The sequence below is a fragment of the Cyprinodon variegatus genome, unplaced genomic scaffold, assembly GCF_000732505.1.
Source record: "Cyprinodon variegatus isolate N-32 unplaced genomic scaffold, C_variegatus-1.0 Scaffold15, whole genome shotgun sequence".
Lineage (NCBI taxonomy): Eukaryota > Metazoa > Chordata > Actinopteri > Cyprinodontiformes > Cyprinodontidae > Cyprinodon > Cyprinodon variegatus.
Window position 1 is genome coordinate 1,974,004 of NW_015150468.1, and position 19,678 is coordinate 1,993,681.

At 36.0% G+C, this 19,678-nt stretch overlaps 1 protein-coding gene across 1 annotated transcript in view; it reads left to right on the forward strand.

Moving 5' to 3' along the window:
- LOC107090552 (ephrin type-A receptor 6-like) overlaps window positions 1-19,678 on the forward strand; it is an 82,128-nt gene that overhangs the window by 31,565 nt on the left and 30,885 nt on the right. Inside the window, exons 7-8 of the mRNA XM_015383990.1 lie at window positions 12,299-12,454; window positions 14,602-14,946. Coding sequence (XP_015239476.1) covers window positions 12,299-12,454; window positions 14,602-14,946 — 501 coding nt within the window. The remainder of the gene's footprint in view (window positions 1-12,298; window positions 12,455-14,601; window positions 14,947-19,678) is intronic.

Genomic DNA, 19,678 nt, shown 5'->3' on the forward strand with positions numbered 1-19,678 from the left:
TTGTCTCTCTCTCCTATATATGCTCTCCCTCTGCTCTCACTCTTGGTTGGTTCCTTGTCTTTGCTGTCCTCTCGTGCTGTTGTCCACGTTTCTTGTTCTCTCCCTGGCTCCTCATGTTTGGTTTCCCCCAGATGTCTCCATAGTTCTGGTTTGCTTTGATTATTAGTTGGATTTTTGCATTCCTGCCTTTGTTACTGTTTTTGCCCCCATTTAACTCCCAAGAAATCTCCTCAGCCTCTCTGCCTCTGCATTTGGGTCCTCTACAACAACCAAACCCTGACAGTTCATCCCATAGCTGCTAAAAATAATGAGATTTGTCTTAGAAACATTCCAAATAATTCCAGACAATCTTCAGCTGGAGTAAGTTATCTTACAAGATGTTGAGAGCAATCTGTAAAATCTTCAGGGTTAACTCAAGAGGATACAAACGACAAAATAAATGATTGCATCATCTACAAAAAAAAAAAAAAAGAAAATCCACCCAGCTGAAGCGCATAGTGTGCAGAGGTCCCCAAGTGTCTGCAGAATGGATCACAACAATCTTCCAAACTTTGTGTGGCCTTCAGATTAGCTCAAGAACAGTGCGCAGAGAGCTTCATGGAATGGGTTTCCATGGTCGAGCAGCTGAATCCAAGCCATACATCACCAACTGCAATGCGAAATGTCAGACGTATTCTCTAAAGCAGGGGGCTTCAACGTTTTCCAGGCCAGGGACCCCCAAACTGATGGTGTTGATGGGTTGATGGGACAGGTGTTGTGAATGAAACGGTTCCCAGGTTAAAGGAGCTCCTGTGTGTCGCTGATTGTGTGCATTGATGACTGAAAGACACCTTCTGCCTCCATTTATCTGTCTACTACAATGTGTTGAATTCATGTTAATGTGTATTTAAAGACATTTCAATAAGTGGAAAAAATTGCAGGGGGGAGTATAAAAAAAAAAAAAAAGGTCTAATCAACCAAAACTTTCGTGACCCCCATGCAGCACCTCCTTGGACCCCCTCGGGGTCGCAGACCCACTGTTGAAGACATCTGCTCTAAAGTGATGAATCGTGCTTCTCCATCTGGAAATCTGATGTGAAAGTAAACAAGCAGTTGTTAGAACCCCCTGCAGTTTCCTTATTACCATGGAATTGGAGTTAAAAACCCACTGTCATTTAGATGACAGTGGATGACAAACAGTCCTTGGATTTCTACAGTGCGTTTAACTTGATTTTAACTTTGTCAGAAACACCAGAACACAATCGCCTGAAACAAAAGCTACCTGGTAAATACACCACAGTTTGGGAGATTAAAGGGTCAGGTATCTTATCAGGTAGTCAGCAACACAGGAGCACCACAGGAGATAGTACTATCACCATTCCTTTTTACTCTGTAACCCTCCACTTTCCAGAACAAGAGTCCAAAGACATTTGCACAAATACTCTGATAACTCTACAGTCATGGATCCATTAGAAATGGACCAGAAGCTGAGTACAGGAAGCTAATGAACCACTTTGTGAATTAATGTGGAAACAGCTATCTGATCCTGAATTTAAACAAAACAAGGTAGATAACTGAATATATCAAAAGAAACCTGAACAAGCTGTATATTATTAACACAATGGGTGAAGTAGAGAAGGTGGTGGACATGAAGAGGCTTAGCAGAGTCTAAAAAAACATAGGTCCCTCAGTTTTTTGCCGCAATTTTCCATTAGTCAGTGGTTTCATCTATTCTGCCATCATCTGCTGGGGTAACAGCATCAGAGCAAATGACCTAATTGAACTCAACAAGCTGATAAAGACAATAGGCTATGTTCTTGAAACTCTTCCAGAACCTTTGGAGAGGATTTCACAGAGAAGCACTCTTCATAAAATGAAGATTATTACAGAACACTGAAAGCATTCTCTTAAGAAGACTTTCAACTAACAACAGTGTTTTCATTTAGAGGCTCGTCCAGATCTGCTGCAACACAGACCACTACAGAAGGCCCTAGAGCCAGACTTGTCAGAGGCAGGGCCCAAGGAACTGTACAAACCTAAATCAATTGAGGCCCTGCTCACTGATACAGATGCCTAACTGTAAATGAATTAAGGTGGATTTATCCCTGATCCATTTTAGCATCCATGTCCCTTTATGCAGTTGTTGCACCATGCCTTGGAAAATTTACTATGCAAAAATATGGTACACACATATCAGCATGATCAACAGAATGAAAACAGTTCTTGAAAATAAATAACTGTCACTTTTGTATGACACAAAGAGGCATAAAAAGTGTTAAAAACAACTATGTTTTTTACTTTTAAATGTAATATGGTAACCTTGCAGACTGTGGTCTACCAACGTTTGCCAGAATATAAAGTCAAGCAAAAGAAAGGGGTGAATAAGATACTGCAATTGCTATGTTGAATGCATTTTGTGAATACATTTTTTTACAAGCTTAATAGTCAAAAATACAGGGCTATTACAGTTATACTGAATGCATTATCCCACTGCGATATGTTTTTTATTCCATAGAATTATAAAGGTGTTATTTGATGCAATTTTATTCAGAGGGAAAAATATATTTAATATTATTTCATGCTGAATTAAGTCAGCCTCAATTTAGATATACAAGTTAGAATCTGCATTCCAATCTGGAGAAAAGTTTAGTCAACTGAATTTACTCATATTCAAACCATATCCATGTTCACAACAGGCTATGGACATTAAGTGATATAATTCTTAAACCAAAAATATGTTTAAAATGTGTTGGATTCAAAGCATTGAGAAGCTAAGGGCCAGGGTTAGGCTGCATCTTAACAGACATGAGAAGTATGAAAAACACTTAGCCATGTCTAACTGTGATAGAGCCACTTGGCCAGGGGTAGCAAACAGTTGTGCATTGGAAGTCAAAATAAATTCCAACAACACAACAAAGCCTTCACAAATTTTTAATAGCATACATTTCTTATGACAAAAACCTGAATAAATGTATACATTTCTATATCAGTTCATCATATTTTTATATGTTTTGGAATGTCCAATGGCAGTAACCAACTCATTCTAATCAGTTGCAAGGATCAGTGTATAGTAACAACACAGCAAGGCCCTATAATCAATTATTTACTGTTTTAACAGTTTATATCAATTTTTTTATGAATAATTTCAATATTGCTGTCAGGGCTTATGTCATTATAAAGATATGCACTTCAACAGTAGTTGCAGGAAGTTTAGGCGTGAACTTTCGGTGACTTCTGCTTTCTCCTCGTTTTCATTTTGGAACACTGCTTCAAAGGGTGCTGTGATCAAAGCTGTCTGAGAGGCAGCATGGGGAAAAAAGCAAAAGAGGGAGAGAGGGAGCAAGAGGATGAGAGAGCCAGAGAGAGAATAGGGAAAACCCCAACGCTCCGAAATATAAGCAGAGCTCGGCACTAACACGTCCATCTTTTCTCCCAGCTGCCTAAACAAAGGCATTGGGGCTTATCAAACCTGGCTTTCCACCCCAACAGCATTCTACCAGACTGTTCTGACATCTCAATCATGCACTTTATTATTATTCTATTAAGTTCCTTCAGTGTCAGTCACAAGAGGATTACTCAGAGATAGCTGGTTATATCATGACCTAGATAAGGCAACATCATAGAGCTGATTCTATTTGTTCCACATCCTTTCGTTACAGCACTAAATTCATAGGGATGCAGTGAAATGTGGCAGAGAGTTAATAGAATGTATTAAGTTATATTTCTAATTCTATAAATGCAGATAAGCTGCAAAAATAAAAAAGCATCAGTCACGAATGAAAGCAGATTAAGGAGAGAAATTATTAAATTTAGGGATTAAAGTGAAATGCATTTAGCAGTTCTGAATTTCTGTACCTTGATTGCAATTTTTACCCATTTATGATTTGAATACTGTCAGTGTTTTTTAATGGCAGAAATGTATTTGGGTTTTGGGTGAAATAATACAATATCTATGTTTTCTTATTATCAAGAGTATACAGCTTTCTTCCTTGACTACAAACTCCTGAACTTAAACCTGAGGTAAAGTGGAATAGGAAATGATGGAATCGATAAGGTCTTGGTTGTGTTTGAGCTACTGTGCCCCTCTTAGGTCCATTAAGGACTGTGTTTACTTGGGCCTCTAACTCAGCACAGGCAGACTAGAACATATCTCATTCTCTGTGAACTTCCTATCTGCATATCAAAGCTGAGAGACCAGGCAGGGTAAACATACTCTCTGGCACCATCTGTTTCTGACAATGTAAGGCCAAGAGACATCTTATAACCTTGGAAGGTAAACTCAAAATTACCGTCGATACATTCTGAGAAAATACACAAGTGATGCTCTTTGATGGCCATCCTCTTTGTAGAGTAACCATTGAGACCTTTAGAGGAAATACTCAGGTTGAGGTCAAAAGCTGAAAAAAAAGATGACTCATTGTTGCTCCAAAACTATCCTGTTTTTATTTGTCTTGAAGCTTCATTAGAAAATAATAAATTACCAGAAGGCAGTAGATTATGTTTACCAGAAGGTGGTATTTTCTCTACTAAATGTATTTTTTGTCCCTGAACTGTTGTAATTAGAGTTACACTAATTACTTACACTACTGTGTATTGTATGGATATCTAAATGCATTATAAAATAAACTGGTAGAGACCAATGAAGATTTTAATGCATATAAAACACCAGGTTTAGCATTAAACTGAAAGCTAATTCAATATGTAGGCTGCTGTGTTTTCAAGGAGAAACGGCTACTATATCATCTGAATTTTATCGTAGCATCAAAATTAAACAACACAAAGAACCCTTAAAGAAAAACTCTATAGCCAAACTGAACAGCTGAATCAATGAATGTGTCTCCTGTAGCAGACCACAAGGGGCTCTACTCTCACTTTTTGAAGGGGATGTTGTGATTTGGATATGTTTGTTATATATATTAGGGCTGAGACTAAAGATTTTTTTGCTTATTCGATTAATAATTGGATAGCAAAATGTTCTTTAAAGTAGACTTTTTTATGAAATTAAACCAGGTGAAACTAACACGATTCCTCTTGAGGAGTTCTGGGTAGATCATATTCACTGACGAAAAAGCATTTTTATCTTAAATGCAAAATTGTTATATATTTCTTTAACAATTTTGGTATAATGGCTACTTAAGGGTTGCTTTATCTGTCACCAAAAGGCATACGTTGCGCTCTTTAAACACCATTTAACAATACTTTGATAACTAAATTTGATGATTATTACAATAATTGACTATTGTGATTAATCTGAGTAATTGTTTCAGCCCTACTGTAATAGGGCTGAAACATATATATATATATATATATATATATATTTTATGTTTTCTGTACCGTTGCTCTCAGTTGGAGTAGAGTAAAGAAGTGTTTGAACCTACCTCCATCGTCCTTTTCAACTCCTCCGCATGCCAATAAATGGCCTCAACTTTTTTAACTGTGTTATGTTATGTTAATTGAATTTTAATGTAACATCACTTTGAAATGTATGCATGGTTTATAAAAAAAAAAGGTCAATTTTTTTGTTCTTTCACATTCAATTAGCAGCTGACCTCATTTCACACATTTGTTTTTCTCTATGATGCATCATTAGACCTACAGTATTAAGAAGTAGAGTGATACTAATATATTTGTAATCATATTACATGTTAAATCACAATTGTTTCAAGTTGACTTATGAATGATTAGATATTTCACATACTGTAAATATTCATATTAAATGTAATATACACAGACTGTGACATGATGCTTTTGGTCATATGTGTCAAATAAGTATTCACAGTAATAGAACGTTTCCATGATTTGTATGCATTTATTTAAAGTAACATTGGAGTCAGTGTTCAAGTGGTCAGTGGTTTAGTAAATATTTTTGGTGCGAATATAAGGAGAGGTGCTAAAAACTAAACCCAGAAGCCAACATATCTAGATGTGATGGGAGATACTGTACTGTCTACTAAATGTGACATTACCTTATTATTCAGTTGGGAAACTTTAAATTGTTACTTTCATTTGGACACATTTTTATTCTATACTGGATCTTTGGATATTTACTTGAAGGAGATACTAATATTTTCCACAAGTTGACAACATTTCTTTAGGTACTATGAAAATGTTAAAGAAAATTTGGGTAAATACAAGTTTAGGATTCCATACCACATAGTCGTAAGAGATCCTTGATGCTGTTTTTTTTTTATCCGTATAATGTTTTAAACAACACTTATCTGACTAAAAAGATTTTAGAAAGACAAGGAAGTTGTAGATTTCCACAAGTTAGGAAAGGCCTTTGGGGTCACCACTCTGAATATTTATTCCAGGATAATCTGTTCAAAAGGTTTTACACAACAAAGAGTTAGTCAGACCTATGTCACTTTGCCCAGGACATAAAATTAGTAATTTTGTCCAAGAACAACATAGGATGAAGCGGCCTCAGCACTAGTATCTCTCTTTTTCATTATACATAAATTCTGGTTATCATTACGCTGCTTGTTTGTACTGTAATAAGTATTGCCATGTTTATCAATGTAGGACTGTATTTAATACTTCAATCATCCCAATTAACAAATGTCTCATTAATTGGCTGGAAGGGAAAATTGATTTGTTTATTATTAGATATTTTTTACTTACAGTAAAACATCTAAATTGGAATAAGAGGCTGCTTGCATAACATTAACGATAAAAGAGGTTTCCAAATGGATTGATGGATATGTGTGAGGCAGAGTGAGAATATAACACATTGGACCCACAGCGATTTCTCTGGGTGTTAAATATTTTGCTTTATCACTTCATTTCCTCTTCTGTAGCTGCCATTTCTATTTGTTAATTTTGTAATTATTATCACTCCCATGTGCTTTTAGGGTTGTTGTTTTTTTTTCTTTCAAATTATCCCCAAATAAATTCCCAAAAATTTAAATAACCTCTATTATTGCTTCACTTTCCATTGCCAAGTTAGGTTAAGTAAGATAAGAGTAAATATGTAATGGCTTTTTCCATCATATCATAAGTCTTAAGAAAAAAAGGCAACAGAGAACCAAACTGGAAGGCAAATGATGGAGGAAATGTATTAAGAAAAAGCAGAAAAACAAGAAAATGTGAATATTGAGGACGAGCTAAGCTGTATGAAATATTGAAAAGATAAGGAAAATTGATGGAAAAATAGAAATGGGATGGTAGAACTATAATCACGAATTTCAAAGGCAGAGCTGTTTAAGGGTGGGAAACTGAGAATGCCTTGTTGCTCCTAATAAAGTAACAGCAAAAATGCCTACCATTAATATTTTACACTTTATTCCTATGTCAGCAACACTCATTTAGCTAAACCAAATTTAAACATTCTATGTCTAGTTTTTAGAATAATTCCAGTGTCAAAACTTGTAATCTAGTTACCATGAACCTGAAAGTCAAAAAATTGATCCAATCAGAATTGCAACTGAATTGAATAAAAATGTATTAATTACCTACATAAAGCCATCACTAATACTTTTCAAATTCTGCATGTAGCTTTTGATTTATAACAGCCTTTCAAACTGTTAAATGCCTTTTTGCTTGGTTTGGCTTCATAGGCTATAATGAGGAATCTACTTTGACTCAACCTTTAAAAAGGGTTGAGTCAAAAGACAAAAGCTTTCGATTTTAATTCATACCAATTCAACAGTTTGGGTGTATGAAATAAATAAAATCCTTTGTACTAACAGCTTAATTTCCCCTCCCCCCGTAGACCAGTTATGTAATACAGAAGTTATAGGTATATTTGGGATCATAATGCCTTCCCTTTCATTTTTATTTTAAAACATGTTGGTAAGTATTTTCTAATTTGGAACAGTACATTATAAGTATAGCTCCAACATTTTTTATATCTTAAAAAGTTCAATATTTTTTGTCACTTGTTCCAGAGAGTGTAATTCATTGATTATATAGATTTATTACGGAAGATAGTAAATGGCCTATACTTTTAGAACATGTTATAATGTTTAAGAACTCCAAAGCGCTACGCAATGAATTCAGTCCTTCATTCTTTTATTCATACACCCACACACAATCTGATGGTGGAAAGCTACATTATCCTTTTAGCTGACCTTTTGGCCACCAAATTTTGAAACCCAAATTTCTGTTTCTCAGAACATTATGATTAAAGTAAAAAATCAGTTCTTATTGGCTTCTTAATGCATGCACTCACTGGTTGGGCCTCCTTTTGCATGGAATTAATAAGGCACAGCATACTGGCTACCAGCCTGTTGAACTGCGGAATATAAAATAGAAAAATATTAAAAAAGAAACAAATAACATCACAAACATACTGCCATATGGGTTTCTTGGAGCAGGGCTTACAGTTGCAAGTGACTCTCCTTCAGTTTTTTGCATTTTTACTGTGGTACAGGCTATAATTGCTAACGCAAAGATGGAACTGCCTTTCATCCAGTCATATCTACATAAATAGCAATTTGCGTTCATCAAGCACGCAGCCTATTGCCAAACACCAAAAATAAAAGCCTGCACAGAGCCAAAAAGGCAGTATATAAATTAACTGTTTCCTACCCCCCCTCAATATGCATATTTGGCTTAGATGTTTGGCTAAGCGTGCCAAGTTTAAACAGAAAAAATGTACTTATTTTAAACCTCCAAACTATCATTCAGAGCATTAAAAGATTTCTTCATAACTTTAACCTGCACATTTTGCAATAAGAGAAAGATCTCTCTTTTCTCAGAAATATAAGTTTGTTACTATTTTTCTCTACACTGTTTAACGCAAGTTGTATTTTTCAGGATTATTTTTTATTTTTGGGCCAAAATTGTGTTCTCAATCAACCCAAAAGACACCTTAATATCAAAGTTTTATATTTTTGGAAGTTAATGCGTTTTTTTTTTTTAAGATTTGGCCATTTTATGAGGATGCCTGTGTGTGCAGGTAAATATTACTGTGCAGAATTATTAGGCAACGTAATAAAAAACAAATGTATACCCTTCTCACTTGTTTATTTTCACCAGGTAAACCAATATAACAATTCAAAATTCAGAAATAAAAATGTGCAACATTCAAAAACAAAAAAACAAAAAACCAAATCAGTGACCAATATAGCCACATTTCTTCACCATGATGCTCAAAAGCCTTCCATCCATAGATTCTGTCAGTATCTTTATCTGGTTGTGATCCACATTGCTTGCAGCGGCCACCACAGCCTCACAGATGCTGTTCAGAGAGGTGAACTGTTTTCCCTCCCTGTAGATCTCACATTTCATGAAGGACCACAGGTTCTCCATGGGGTTCAGATCAGCAGAGCAATGTCATTATTTTTTCTTCTTTTAGACTTTTTCTATTTTGATGCTTGTGACGGAGCACTGTCCTGCATAATATCATGTTTTTCTTGAATGATGACGTCTTCTTCTTGTACCACTGTTTGAAGAAGGTGTCTTCCAGAAACTGGCAGTAGGTCTGGGAGTTGATCTTGACTCCAACATCAACCCAAAAAGGTCACACAAGCTCATTTTTGATGATCCCAGCCCATACCAGTACCCCACCTCCACCTTGCTGGCGTCCGAGTCGATAAGGAACTTGCTGCCCTTTACTGATTCAGCCAGGTGCCCATCCATCTGGCCCACCAAGACTCACTCTCATTTCATCAGAACAAAACACCTTGGAGAAATCATTCTTTAGATATTTCTTGGCCCAATCTTAACGTTTTGTCTTGTGTGTCTTCTTCAAAGGTGGCCTTTTTTCAGCTTTCCTTACCTTGGCCAGGTCCCTGAGTATTGAGCACCTTGTGCTTCTGGGCACTCCAGACATGTTGCAGCTCTGAAATATGGTGCAACTGGTGGCTAATGGCTTCCTGGCTGCTTAACGCTTGATTCGTCTCAGTTCATTATTTTGAGTTATTATTTTGAGGTATTCTGCGTCTTCTTTTTTCAACACGCTTCTTGCGTCCCTGTTGGCTATTTGCCATGAACCGCTTGATTGTGCGATGATCCCGCGTGAAAAGCTTGGCAATTTCCAAACTGCTGCACCCCTCTGGAAGCCATCTGACAATTTTTGACTTTTCAGAGTTTGTCAAATCTCTTTTCTGCCCCATTTTGCCAATGGAGTATTGGCAAAATGGAGTAGGACAACATGTATGAAAATTATGATGTGGTCAATATACTCATTTGCCTAATAATTCTGCACACAGTGTATTTGCGTTTTGCTGAAATGTATTTTCTTAACTTATGGCACTTTAAGTTCTGTAAAATATTTATATGATAATACATTTTTGTTATTTTGATATGAGAAGCAACAGTCCAGTTTTTTTCTCCTTAGCTTTTCACTCTGGCCCAAGAGTGGCTTGAAACAAGAGATGCAACATCTATAGCTCATCTCTAGGATTCATCTGTGTGAGGTGGGCTCTTGGTGAGCTAACTGCAACCTCACTTTACTATATATAAAGTTTTCCCAAGTTACAAATGGATTTTGTCTGACAATCCTCTTAAGGCTGTTTTCATGCCTGTTGCCGGGGCCCTTTTTCTGCCACACATGTTCTTTTGTTTTAACTCTCCATATTTTTCTTTTTATGCAAAGCAGCTTATTTAGAAAGGACTTTTTGTGGCTACCATCCTTTGGAGTGTGTAAGAGACTTTTTGTCCTCTGGACATCTATTGAGTCAGCAGTTTGTGTCAAGTACTGCGCTGCCCTGACCCTGTATTTAACATTTTGTATTAGTAATAGCTACAGACAGACTTTGCAAATAAACTTCTACTAGTAAAGTATAAATGCAGTGAATTTACACTCTGTTTTCTGTGCACACTCACTCTTTAAAGTGCCTTACATTATGGCAACATTCACCCAATCACACCGTGAACCACGCATACATTAATACAGAGATTCCCAATTGGGAATACTTGTACCCTTAGTAGTCCACAAGTGCATTGCAAGGGGAACATGAAAATAAGTTATTTATTAGGTTTTAAAATAAAATTCTGATGATCAATTTTATATATTAAACACACTTTTATCAACAAAAAAGTAAGTTTTTCTTCATTTTTTTTTAAATTCACCTTCAGCCTTGTCACAACCAAGCAGAGGAACAGACTGGATGTAGAGCACAGCCTGGTTTCAGCTGTTTTGACACTGAGGTCTTGGAGCTCATCAAAGCAGCTCAGGTGTTTTGATGAAAGTGAAGTAAAAAAAAAAACTAATTAAGTCAGTCTGACTATCATTTTTTTTCTGTGTTTTGTTCCCTAATTATCAAGTTTAAATATGATTATAAGGGAGTTACTCAGAGGAGCTCCTGTTTTATAAATACAGGTTTATAATACGATTTTCATTTGTATTTATTTTGATTCCTTACTAATTTCCTGGCAAATTAAAGATTTAGTAAAATATTTTTTATCATTTATTGTACTTTCCATTTTTGGACAATCATCAATACTTTTGAGTGAGAGGGGTACTAATGGTTTGACAAAATGCCCAAAAGAGTACACAAGTCAAAAAAGAAACACTGCATTAATAAAGTAATATGCAGATTGATAGGTTGCTTAAGGTTAAGAAACTTGCCCAGGGGCACACTGATTTGTAACAATGTTTTTACACAAATACAGTAGATGGAATTAACTTAGGAAACATTTGTAGATATTTGTCTAACATTTTCACTAAATTCAAATTTCCTGATATATTAAAATTTGGCAGTTTATTATACGTGATGATTTTATTAAAATTGAACTATGTTGGCTGCTCAGTGGCGCAGTTGGTAGCACTTCTGCATTTCAGCAAGAAGGTTCCGAGTGCGATTTCCGGCCCAGTTTGTTTGGAGTTCGCATGTTCTTCCTGAGCATGTGTGGGTTCTCTCTGGGTACTCTAGCTTCCTCCCACAATCCAAAAAGATGACTTTTACATTAAGTGGCTTCTCTAAATTCTACTTAGGTGTGATTGTGTGCATGAATGGTTGTTTGTCCCGTTTGTCTCTGTGCTGCCCTGCGATGGACTGGCGACCTGTCCAGGGTGGACCCCGCCTCTCGCCTGTAGACAGCTGGAAATGGACACCAGCACCCCTCGTGACCCCGCTTGGGATAAGTGTAATGGATGGATGAACTATGTGAAATTAAGTCTTGAAATGTTTCCCTCTAGCACTATAGAATAAATGGGTTTAACTTTCAGAAATAAGTGACACAGAATCTTTAACTTGTTTTATATTCCAAATTCTAATCTTTTGATTTTGTGTCTTTATTTTGGTGAGACAATAGTTAGGTTCCTGTCGTCCGTAGTTTTGTACATTACGCAATAAGATGGTCGCTTAGTGAGGCAATTATCTTAGTACCCTACCTTTACCCAACAGTCTTCTTTTGTCTTTTTATCTTCCAGCTTGTAAACCTGGCTTCTTTAAGGCATTTGCTGGAAACACTAAATGCTCCAAATGCCCTCTGCACAGTTCCAGCCACGACCAGGCTGCTACGATCTGTCACTGCGACAAAGGCTTCTACAGAGGTATCCAAGACCCTTCCTCTATGGCCTGCACAAGTAAGTAGAACTCAAGAAAAAATCTCACAATGAGATAAACATTTCTCTTTCAGGCAGGAGATTTTAGCTTTCCTACAATCTCTGTAATATACCACAGAGAGGACCTTAGAGTTGTGGGATGATCTTGTACTGCTGAGTAACTTGAATCTATCTGGAGCTCACATTGACCTTTCATTCAGCAGTAATGGGCATGTTTCATTGTATTTCTAAAAATATTTTTCTTCTATCAATGTTCATAAAGATCCCATGAACCACTTGCTACAGTTTCCATGTCTAATCAGAATATATGTTACTGCAGTACTTAATTGGACAACAATTTTTGCCTACTTTAAAGAAAAGCTCTGTTTTTATTGTTTTTATAATCCTAACACTACATAAACACCTAAGGATTTTTTTTGTGTAAAATACGAAACCATATTACGTTTGTGTCAAACAGTTTAAGAGTCTGGGTTTTTATTTTATTTTATTTTTTGCAACATCATTGTAAAGTACACCATGTTTGGTGTTCTCTGTAACAAACTTACTCTACCCAGTGAATTTCTTATGATCCTTAAAACCAACAATAAAAATAAAACTTATCAATTTAAACTGCTGCAACATTTTTGAGTCACTGAGCAAAAAGAAATCCATCCATCCATCCATCCATCATCTGACACGCTTGTCCCAATTGGGGTCGCGAGGGGTGCTGGTGCCTATCTCCAGCTGTCAATGGGCGAGAGGCCTGGTACACCCTGGACAGGTCGCCAGTCAATCGCAGGGCAACACAGAGACAAACAGGACATACAACCATTCACACAATCTAGAGAAGCTAATTAACCTAATAGTCATGTTTTTGGACTGTGGGAGGAAGCCGGAGTACCCAGAAAGAACCCACACATGCTCAGGGAGAACATGCAAACTCCATGCAGAAAGACCCCAGGACAGGAATCAAACCAAGAACCTTCTTGCTGCAAGGCAGCAGTGCTACCCACTGCGCCTCCCATTTATTTACTTAATTAAAAGTTCTAATTACTCTATCCACCATAGCTATATAATGATCAGATCAATATACAGTAAGCATTAGATAATGTAATTGGAAGTTATTTATCCTTTCCTGAATTTTTACTGGTCTTATAGCTTTGTGTTTAAAAACGTATTTGTAAAAGTGTTTTTTCCTGATCTAATTTGTTATTTAGTATTCATGGGAAGAAACACTGTCCACCACCCACTCAGCTGTTAAACTCATATTAAATACCACACTTGATTTTTGATATGAAGCAGTTGGCTAACGCTTCATAATTAAAAATAGGTGTAGTTTTATCAACTTATCAGAGAAAGTAAACCTGGAACATTTTAATACTGGTATTTGTAACTTGTATCTTACGCTGCATGACCCACATGACTTCCACATTTCATTCTTTCTGAGGAAATCAACGGGAGTGTTGCAACTTTCTGTTTCAGACTAGCTGAGAGTTTCATGCAGTTGGATTTAGACCTGAAATGATTCTTTCTACAGTATCGGTGATTTCTTTTGAAACCCAAAGTAAAATTCCCAATAAAAAAAGCAGTATTTTTAAATACTTAAACTTTCTAAGCTTACTCTAACAAACATGTAGTGTTTAAGTCATGCCTATTTGTGTTTCTCAGTTTAAAAAAAGGTTTTTGATAAGGTTGAGAAAATCCTTTTCATTACAGGTCTGTATGATTTTACAGACATTGAGTTATATTGAGTGGAATACCCTTGACTCAAAACCAATTTTAGATATTTGTGTGTGTGAGAGAATTTTCATGAGAGAAGTTTTCATGCTGGAACAAAACATTTCAAACTTAGCAAGAAGCTTCCGCCCACACAACTTCACACAGACATTTAAAGACACGCTCATGACACTTCACATTTCTTTGCCAAATGATACCATGGACGGCTTTGAAAACTAAAATAAAGATGAGGACTGGCAGGATTTTTATCCAGAAACAAACCTGGACTGAAATACAGCAAGATATTTTTTTCTCAACAACCTACTCACTTATTTTAATTGCACATTATTTGTTAAAGGATTCTGCAAGTGGCCCCCAAACCTGTCAAATGAAAAGTATTTAGTATAAAAAATATAAATAAATACTTTCTCTTCTATTAAATGTCTTTGTTTCTTATTTTCCTTTCTCTTCAGGGCCTCCCTCTGCTCCGAGAAATCTTGTTTCATTAATCAATGACACTGCTCTCTTCTTGCAATGGATGCCTCCCATCAACACAGGGGGAAGAAGCGACATCACCTACAATGTTTTGTGTCAACGATGTGATGGAGGTGATGGTAGTGTGACCCCATGTGAGCCATGTGAACCAGATCTAAGATTCATTCCACGGCCGCTCGGTATAACTGGTACTTCTGTGGCCATACTGGATTATGCAATTCATGCCAATTATACCTTCCATGTGGAGGCTGTGAATGGCGTTTCTGGACTGGGTGTGGCTCCACGATCACTGGCAAATGTCTCTGTCAATACGCACCAAGCTGGTGAGTTCAGATATTTTGTTGTATTTCCCTTATTCTGAAAATAAGGCTCTCATTAAAGCCTTTATGATAGATTTTAATCAACAAATTCGGACAGTTTTACTATACCTATGTTCTGAGTATGGCAGGGACATGAATCTGTTATATTAATCAAATTATTATTTAAAAGAGGGATAAGATTCAGTGCCCTGTTGGTTGAAGAGTTCAGTCTCCATAATCCCACACTTGCTTTGATGCAGGCTCATACTGACTACAGAGTGGGTACAGTGAGGCTGCAGTGCAGTAACTCATACTGAATGCTGTGGCCAGCTGGGCCTGGCTACAGCCCTGGCTGCAAAAACAGCCACATGGTAAGAAAGTATTTTTGCGTGGGTTCGGGCAAAACTTGGTGCGTATTAATTTCTTTTTACTCATCCAATGGCTCATCTGTTTCCTTGTGTTTTTGGCGTTTTGTTTACATACAGTAAGCCATGTTAGCATAAGTTGGTGATTGTTTTCTGAAATTTACCTGAACTCTTTATTAACTGGTGCCTGATTTTTCCTGTTGGGCTTGTGTATTTCATAGCCAAAGAGACAAAGGACTGCTGCGATGTCTGGCAAAAATTAGTCATCAGACCCACACTGCACAGTGGGTGCTGGTGGTTTCCCCATTTATTTCAATCATTTGGTTTCATTGCGGCATTCACATATAAGTTGCAGTGTATTCAGTTTGAGGCTGTAAATTCAGAAAACCCTTTGGATGATGGACTAAATGCTTTCAACCAAAAAACAGAATTTTATTTTTTTTTATCAAACCTTTCTTTACCTAAGCAAGTCCTGGATGACTTAGAATCTTCACCAGCATCATATAAAAAATGTGTTTTATCAAAATACTTTTATCACAGGAAACAAGAGGAACTTAGTTACATGTTATGGATGTGGAATCAATACATAGGCAAAAATCCTCGTTTTTAGGTGTAGAATGTCATGCTCGTTCACTTATCACCAACACAACCGCAACAGATGTAACTTTTTGTTCCTTCAAATGAACATGTAAAAGGTTGATTTAGGACATCAATTGAAGGAGAGTTAGTGATATTAAGAACTTGGCAGTTTTTAAGCAATTTACACTGGTTTGCTCTCAAAATTTAATGTAATGTAATGTTGTTAGTAAAAGTTAAATTCCTTGCCCTTTTTTACTTAGTTTGCTTTTTTTTCTTTCTCTTTTTTCAGGTAGAATTAAATTGCCCTTAAATCACCTTCATAAATGTTAATATTTTAATGTAGCTGCTTCATTGGCTGATTCATTCTTGCGCAATGCTGTGTTTCCAACTTAAACTGCTGCATTACTTAATTCACATTTCTGCCTCCCGTGCTTCCCTTTTGACCAGCCTTGTAGTCCACCTTAATGAGTCAATGTGTGAAACACTCTTGTGACCCTTGACGAGCCGAGGGAGCATCTCTGCGATGAACTTAATTCTAATTAGCAGAACCCAGGTGACCTGAGGTTTGCAGCTCCAGGGGTTCACAAGGGATCATTGTCTTGGACTTGAATGAGTAAAAATAAAACACCTGAGGTCCAATCTCTAACTTGAATTTCAAGGGTAGGAATATTGAAGGCTTAGCTGATTAAGAAGGTCAAGAGAAAGGTAAGTTAATACATTATTCCAGAGTATTTATGCACATATTTTTAATACAGGATCAACTATAAAAGTTTATTCATTTTTTCGAAAAATGTATGTGTTATTATGTAGCAATCCAACCCAACACTGTTAAAGTTATCGGATAAAATTTTAAACGTCCAGTATTTTGGACATTGTTTAAAATACAGCAGATATAATCAAAAACTTCACAATGAAAAGGAATAAATGCATGTTTGATAGCATAAACTTGTGCACTGCAATTGCTGCTAGAGACATTTTTTATTTAGTTTGAAGTGTCAATCATAAGTGTTAATGATGCAAGTGTTTATTAACTAAGATAGGCATTGAAAACCAACTACCAGATAGGTTATTTTCCAGTGAAGAAGACATTACTTCAAGCCTCTGGTGTGACAAAATAATTTTTTAGACCCATGCCCTGTAATTCTCTCTCATATGCTCTGAGAAGCTTGCTATGAATAATAAATGCCTGAAGAACATCTACCTTTTTTACATTGATCCATTAGCTAGGCTTTTATCATGCAGCTGGTCTCTTAGGTCCTTCCAGGTCCTGCTTGAAGTCGATCTTTTTATATATATATATATATATATGTATATATGTATATATATATATATATATATCTAGATGTGTATATACATATATATATATATATTTTTTTTTTTCTATCTTTTTTGTCCACAACATTTAATCCATTTATGCTTTAAACCACAATTGGGTGTCTCTTTATGTATGCCTAATGGTTCTTGCTGCACAGTATTGTAATTAGTTTATATCAAGCTGGCCTCTTTATGTTCCTACAATAAAAAATAACTCTTCAATAAAAAATTATTACCACAAATACTAATTTAATTTTGTTTCATGCATGTTTAATTAATTCTCATATCAATCATTACAGCATTACAGCACACAAAACCAAGCACTTGCTCAATGTTTCTGTTTTAGTTACCCTTTTATAACAGGCTGTTTTTTTATTCTTCTGGTATCTACCATTCAGTTAAATTCAGTTTATTTATATAGCACCAATTCACAATAAATGTAATGTCAAGACACTTTACAGAAGCAATTCAACCAGATCATACAGTCAGACTGATTCAAAGTTTTCTATCATGCTACAGTAACTTGCGACAGTAACTTGGTATTACTCAACAAGCTAGCTCCTCTAGTCAGCCCTCTCTCTGTAGACACTCTCTGGTAACTTGACAGTATGAGATTAGTGATGGTCAGGTTTTTACTGCTTCACATAAACTTTCTTTTCAAAAAAATTCCTTCTGGAGATATATAATCATGCTTAAGTTCCACATAGACATTTACATTAAACAGAGCAAAATGATTAGTTTTCCTGTCCTGATACGTCAAACGTTAATATCACGTTTGACAGCTTTTTTTTTTTCAACAACTAAAAGCCTTAAGAGAAAATTCTCACATTATTCTGCAACAAGTCATCTTGTTCAGAAAGTTCAACTATATATTGCAGGTTTGACAGGTTTCAAAACAAAATATATGCTAAGAGTTTATATCAGTTTAATTTAATCCTGTTCATTCCAATCTATACTTATATAATATAGTACTATGTCTCAAAACAACCATAATCCAATTTAGTTCAAAACTGACAGTTTTAATAAATCAGTAGTTATAAAACACCAGTTATGAAACAGTGGTGTAGCTTAAGAAAGCTACAGACTACCCCCCAGCTTTACTGTGCATGCAGAGAGGAAACGTTGATAGTAGGGCTTAAAACAGTGACTTAACAAACACCACTTCTTAGCTAGATTTATGATCATCTGGAGACAGGCTTTTACAACCCCTGGCAAAACTGATAGAATCACCAGTCTCACAGGATGTTCATCTGTTTGTTTATTTTCTTGGGAACAAAACTCTTTTTTTCACATGACACAAAACTACAGTCAAGAGGCAACTATCTGGCTTTAAGAAAGACAATCAAGAAAACAACTTTTTAGCTCAAGCAGAGGAAAAAGTTTGGAATCAATCTATTCTGAGGAAAATATTACTGAATCATGAAGAAAACAAAAACAAGTGAACACTTCAACAAACCACTAGCACTTTGTTGCACCCACTGTAGCTTTTATAACAGCTTTCAGTCTCTGAGGCATGGTCTTAATAAGTGACAAGAAGTAGTCTTCATCAATCTGGCTCCAGCTTTCTCTGGATGTTTGCCTCCAACTTGCAGGTTAGAGCCTTATCATGAACCATGCTATTCAACTTCAACCATAATTTTCTAATTGAATTGCTATCTGGATTATTTGCAGGCCTGACATTGACATGTGTCTTTATCTAAGGCTGCATGGACATGATTGTGGAAATTTTCTTCAGGCATTTCCCTTTATAAATCTCTTTGGGATTCTACTGAAAAAAGTTCCCGTACCTTACCCTATACATATGCCCTACTCATCAATAAACATGACATCATCCAATTCATCCAGTTATCTACAGTCCACAACTGCTTTCACGTGCCCCAATGTAACTTTGTTATTTTTTATTAAGGTGTTAATGATGGCTTACTATTAGCTTTTCTTTATGTAAATTCAATTTCCTGAAGCATGCATCCAATAGTTGTTTTACAAATGTTATTTGTTTTGTTGTGCATTTTTGTTTTCAATAAATATTGCTGTTCAATTTTACCAGCAGATTATGAATCTATTAATAACTAGAACTTGAAGTTATAGTTAATTAATATGTTATTCAAATCAAGGGTAAAAACAAGTAATAAATTGTTAGTGAAATTATTATAACGGACAATTTGCTCATTTACTAGGTGTTATTAAGGGCTTACCTTTGGACATTTCTCATTTTGGTGCCATAATTCAGATCAGTCTAATTAATGCAGCAATTATCCAAGGTATGTTGACTCTTTTTTTAAACTAACATGCAGATGTTAGTTGTGTCATGATCGGTTCACTATGTTAAACCCACATGCAGAACACTAAGGGAGACGGAGGAAAAGTTTAACAATGTTTATTTGAAGAAGTGTACACAGAGTAAATAATACTGGTTCAGGTGCCGGTCCGGGACAGGTCTCACAGTTTCTGAAGGAGATGAGAGTTTGGTTAGCCAGAGACTAAAATGGCTGAACTGG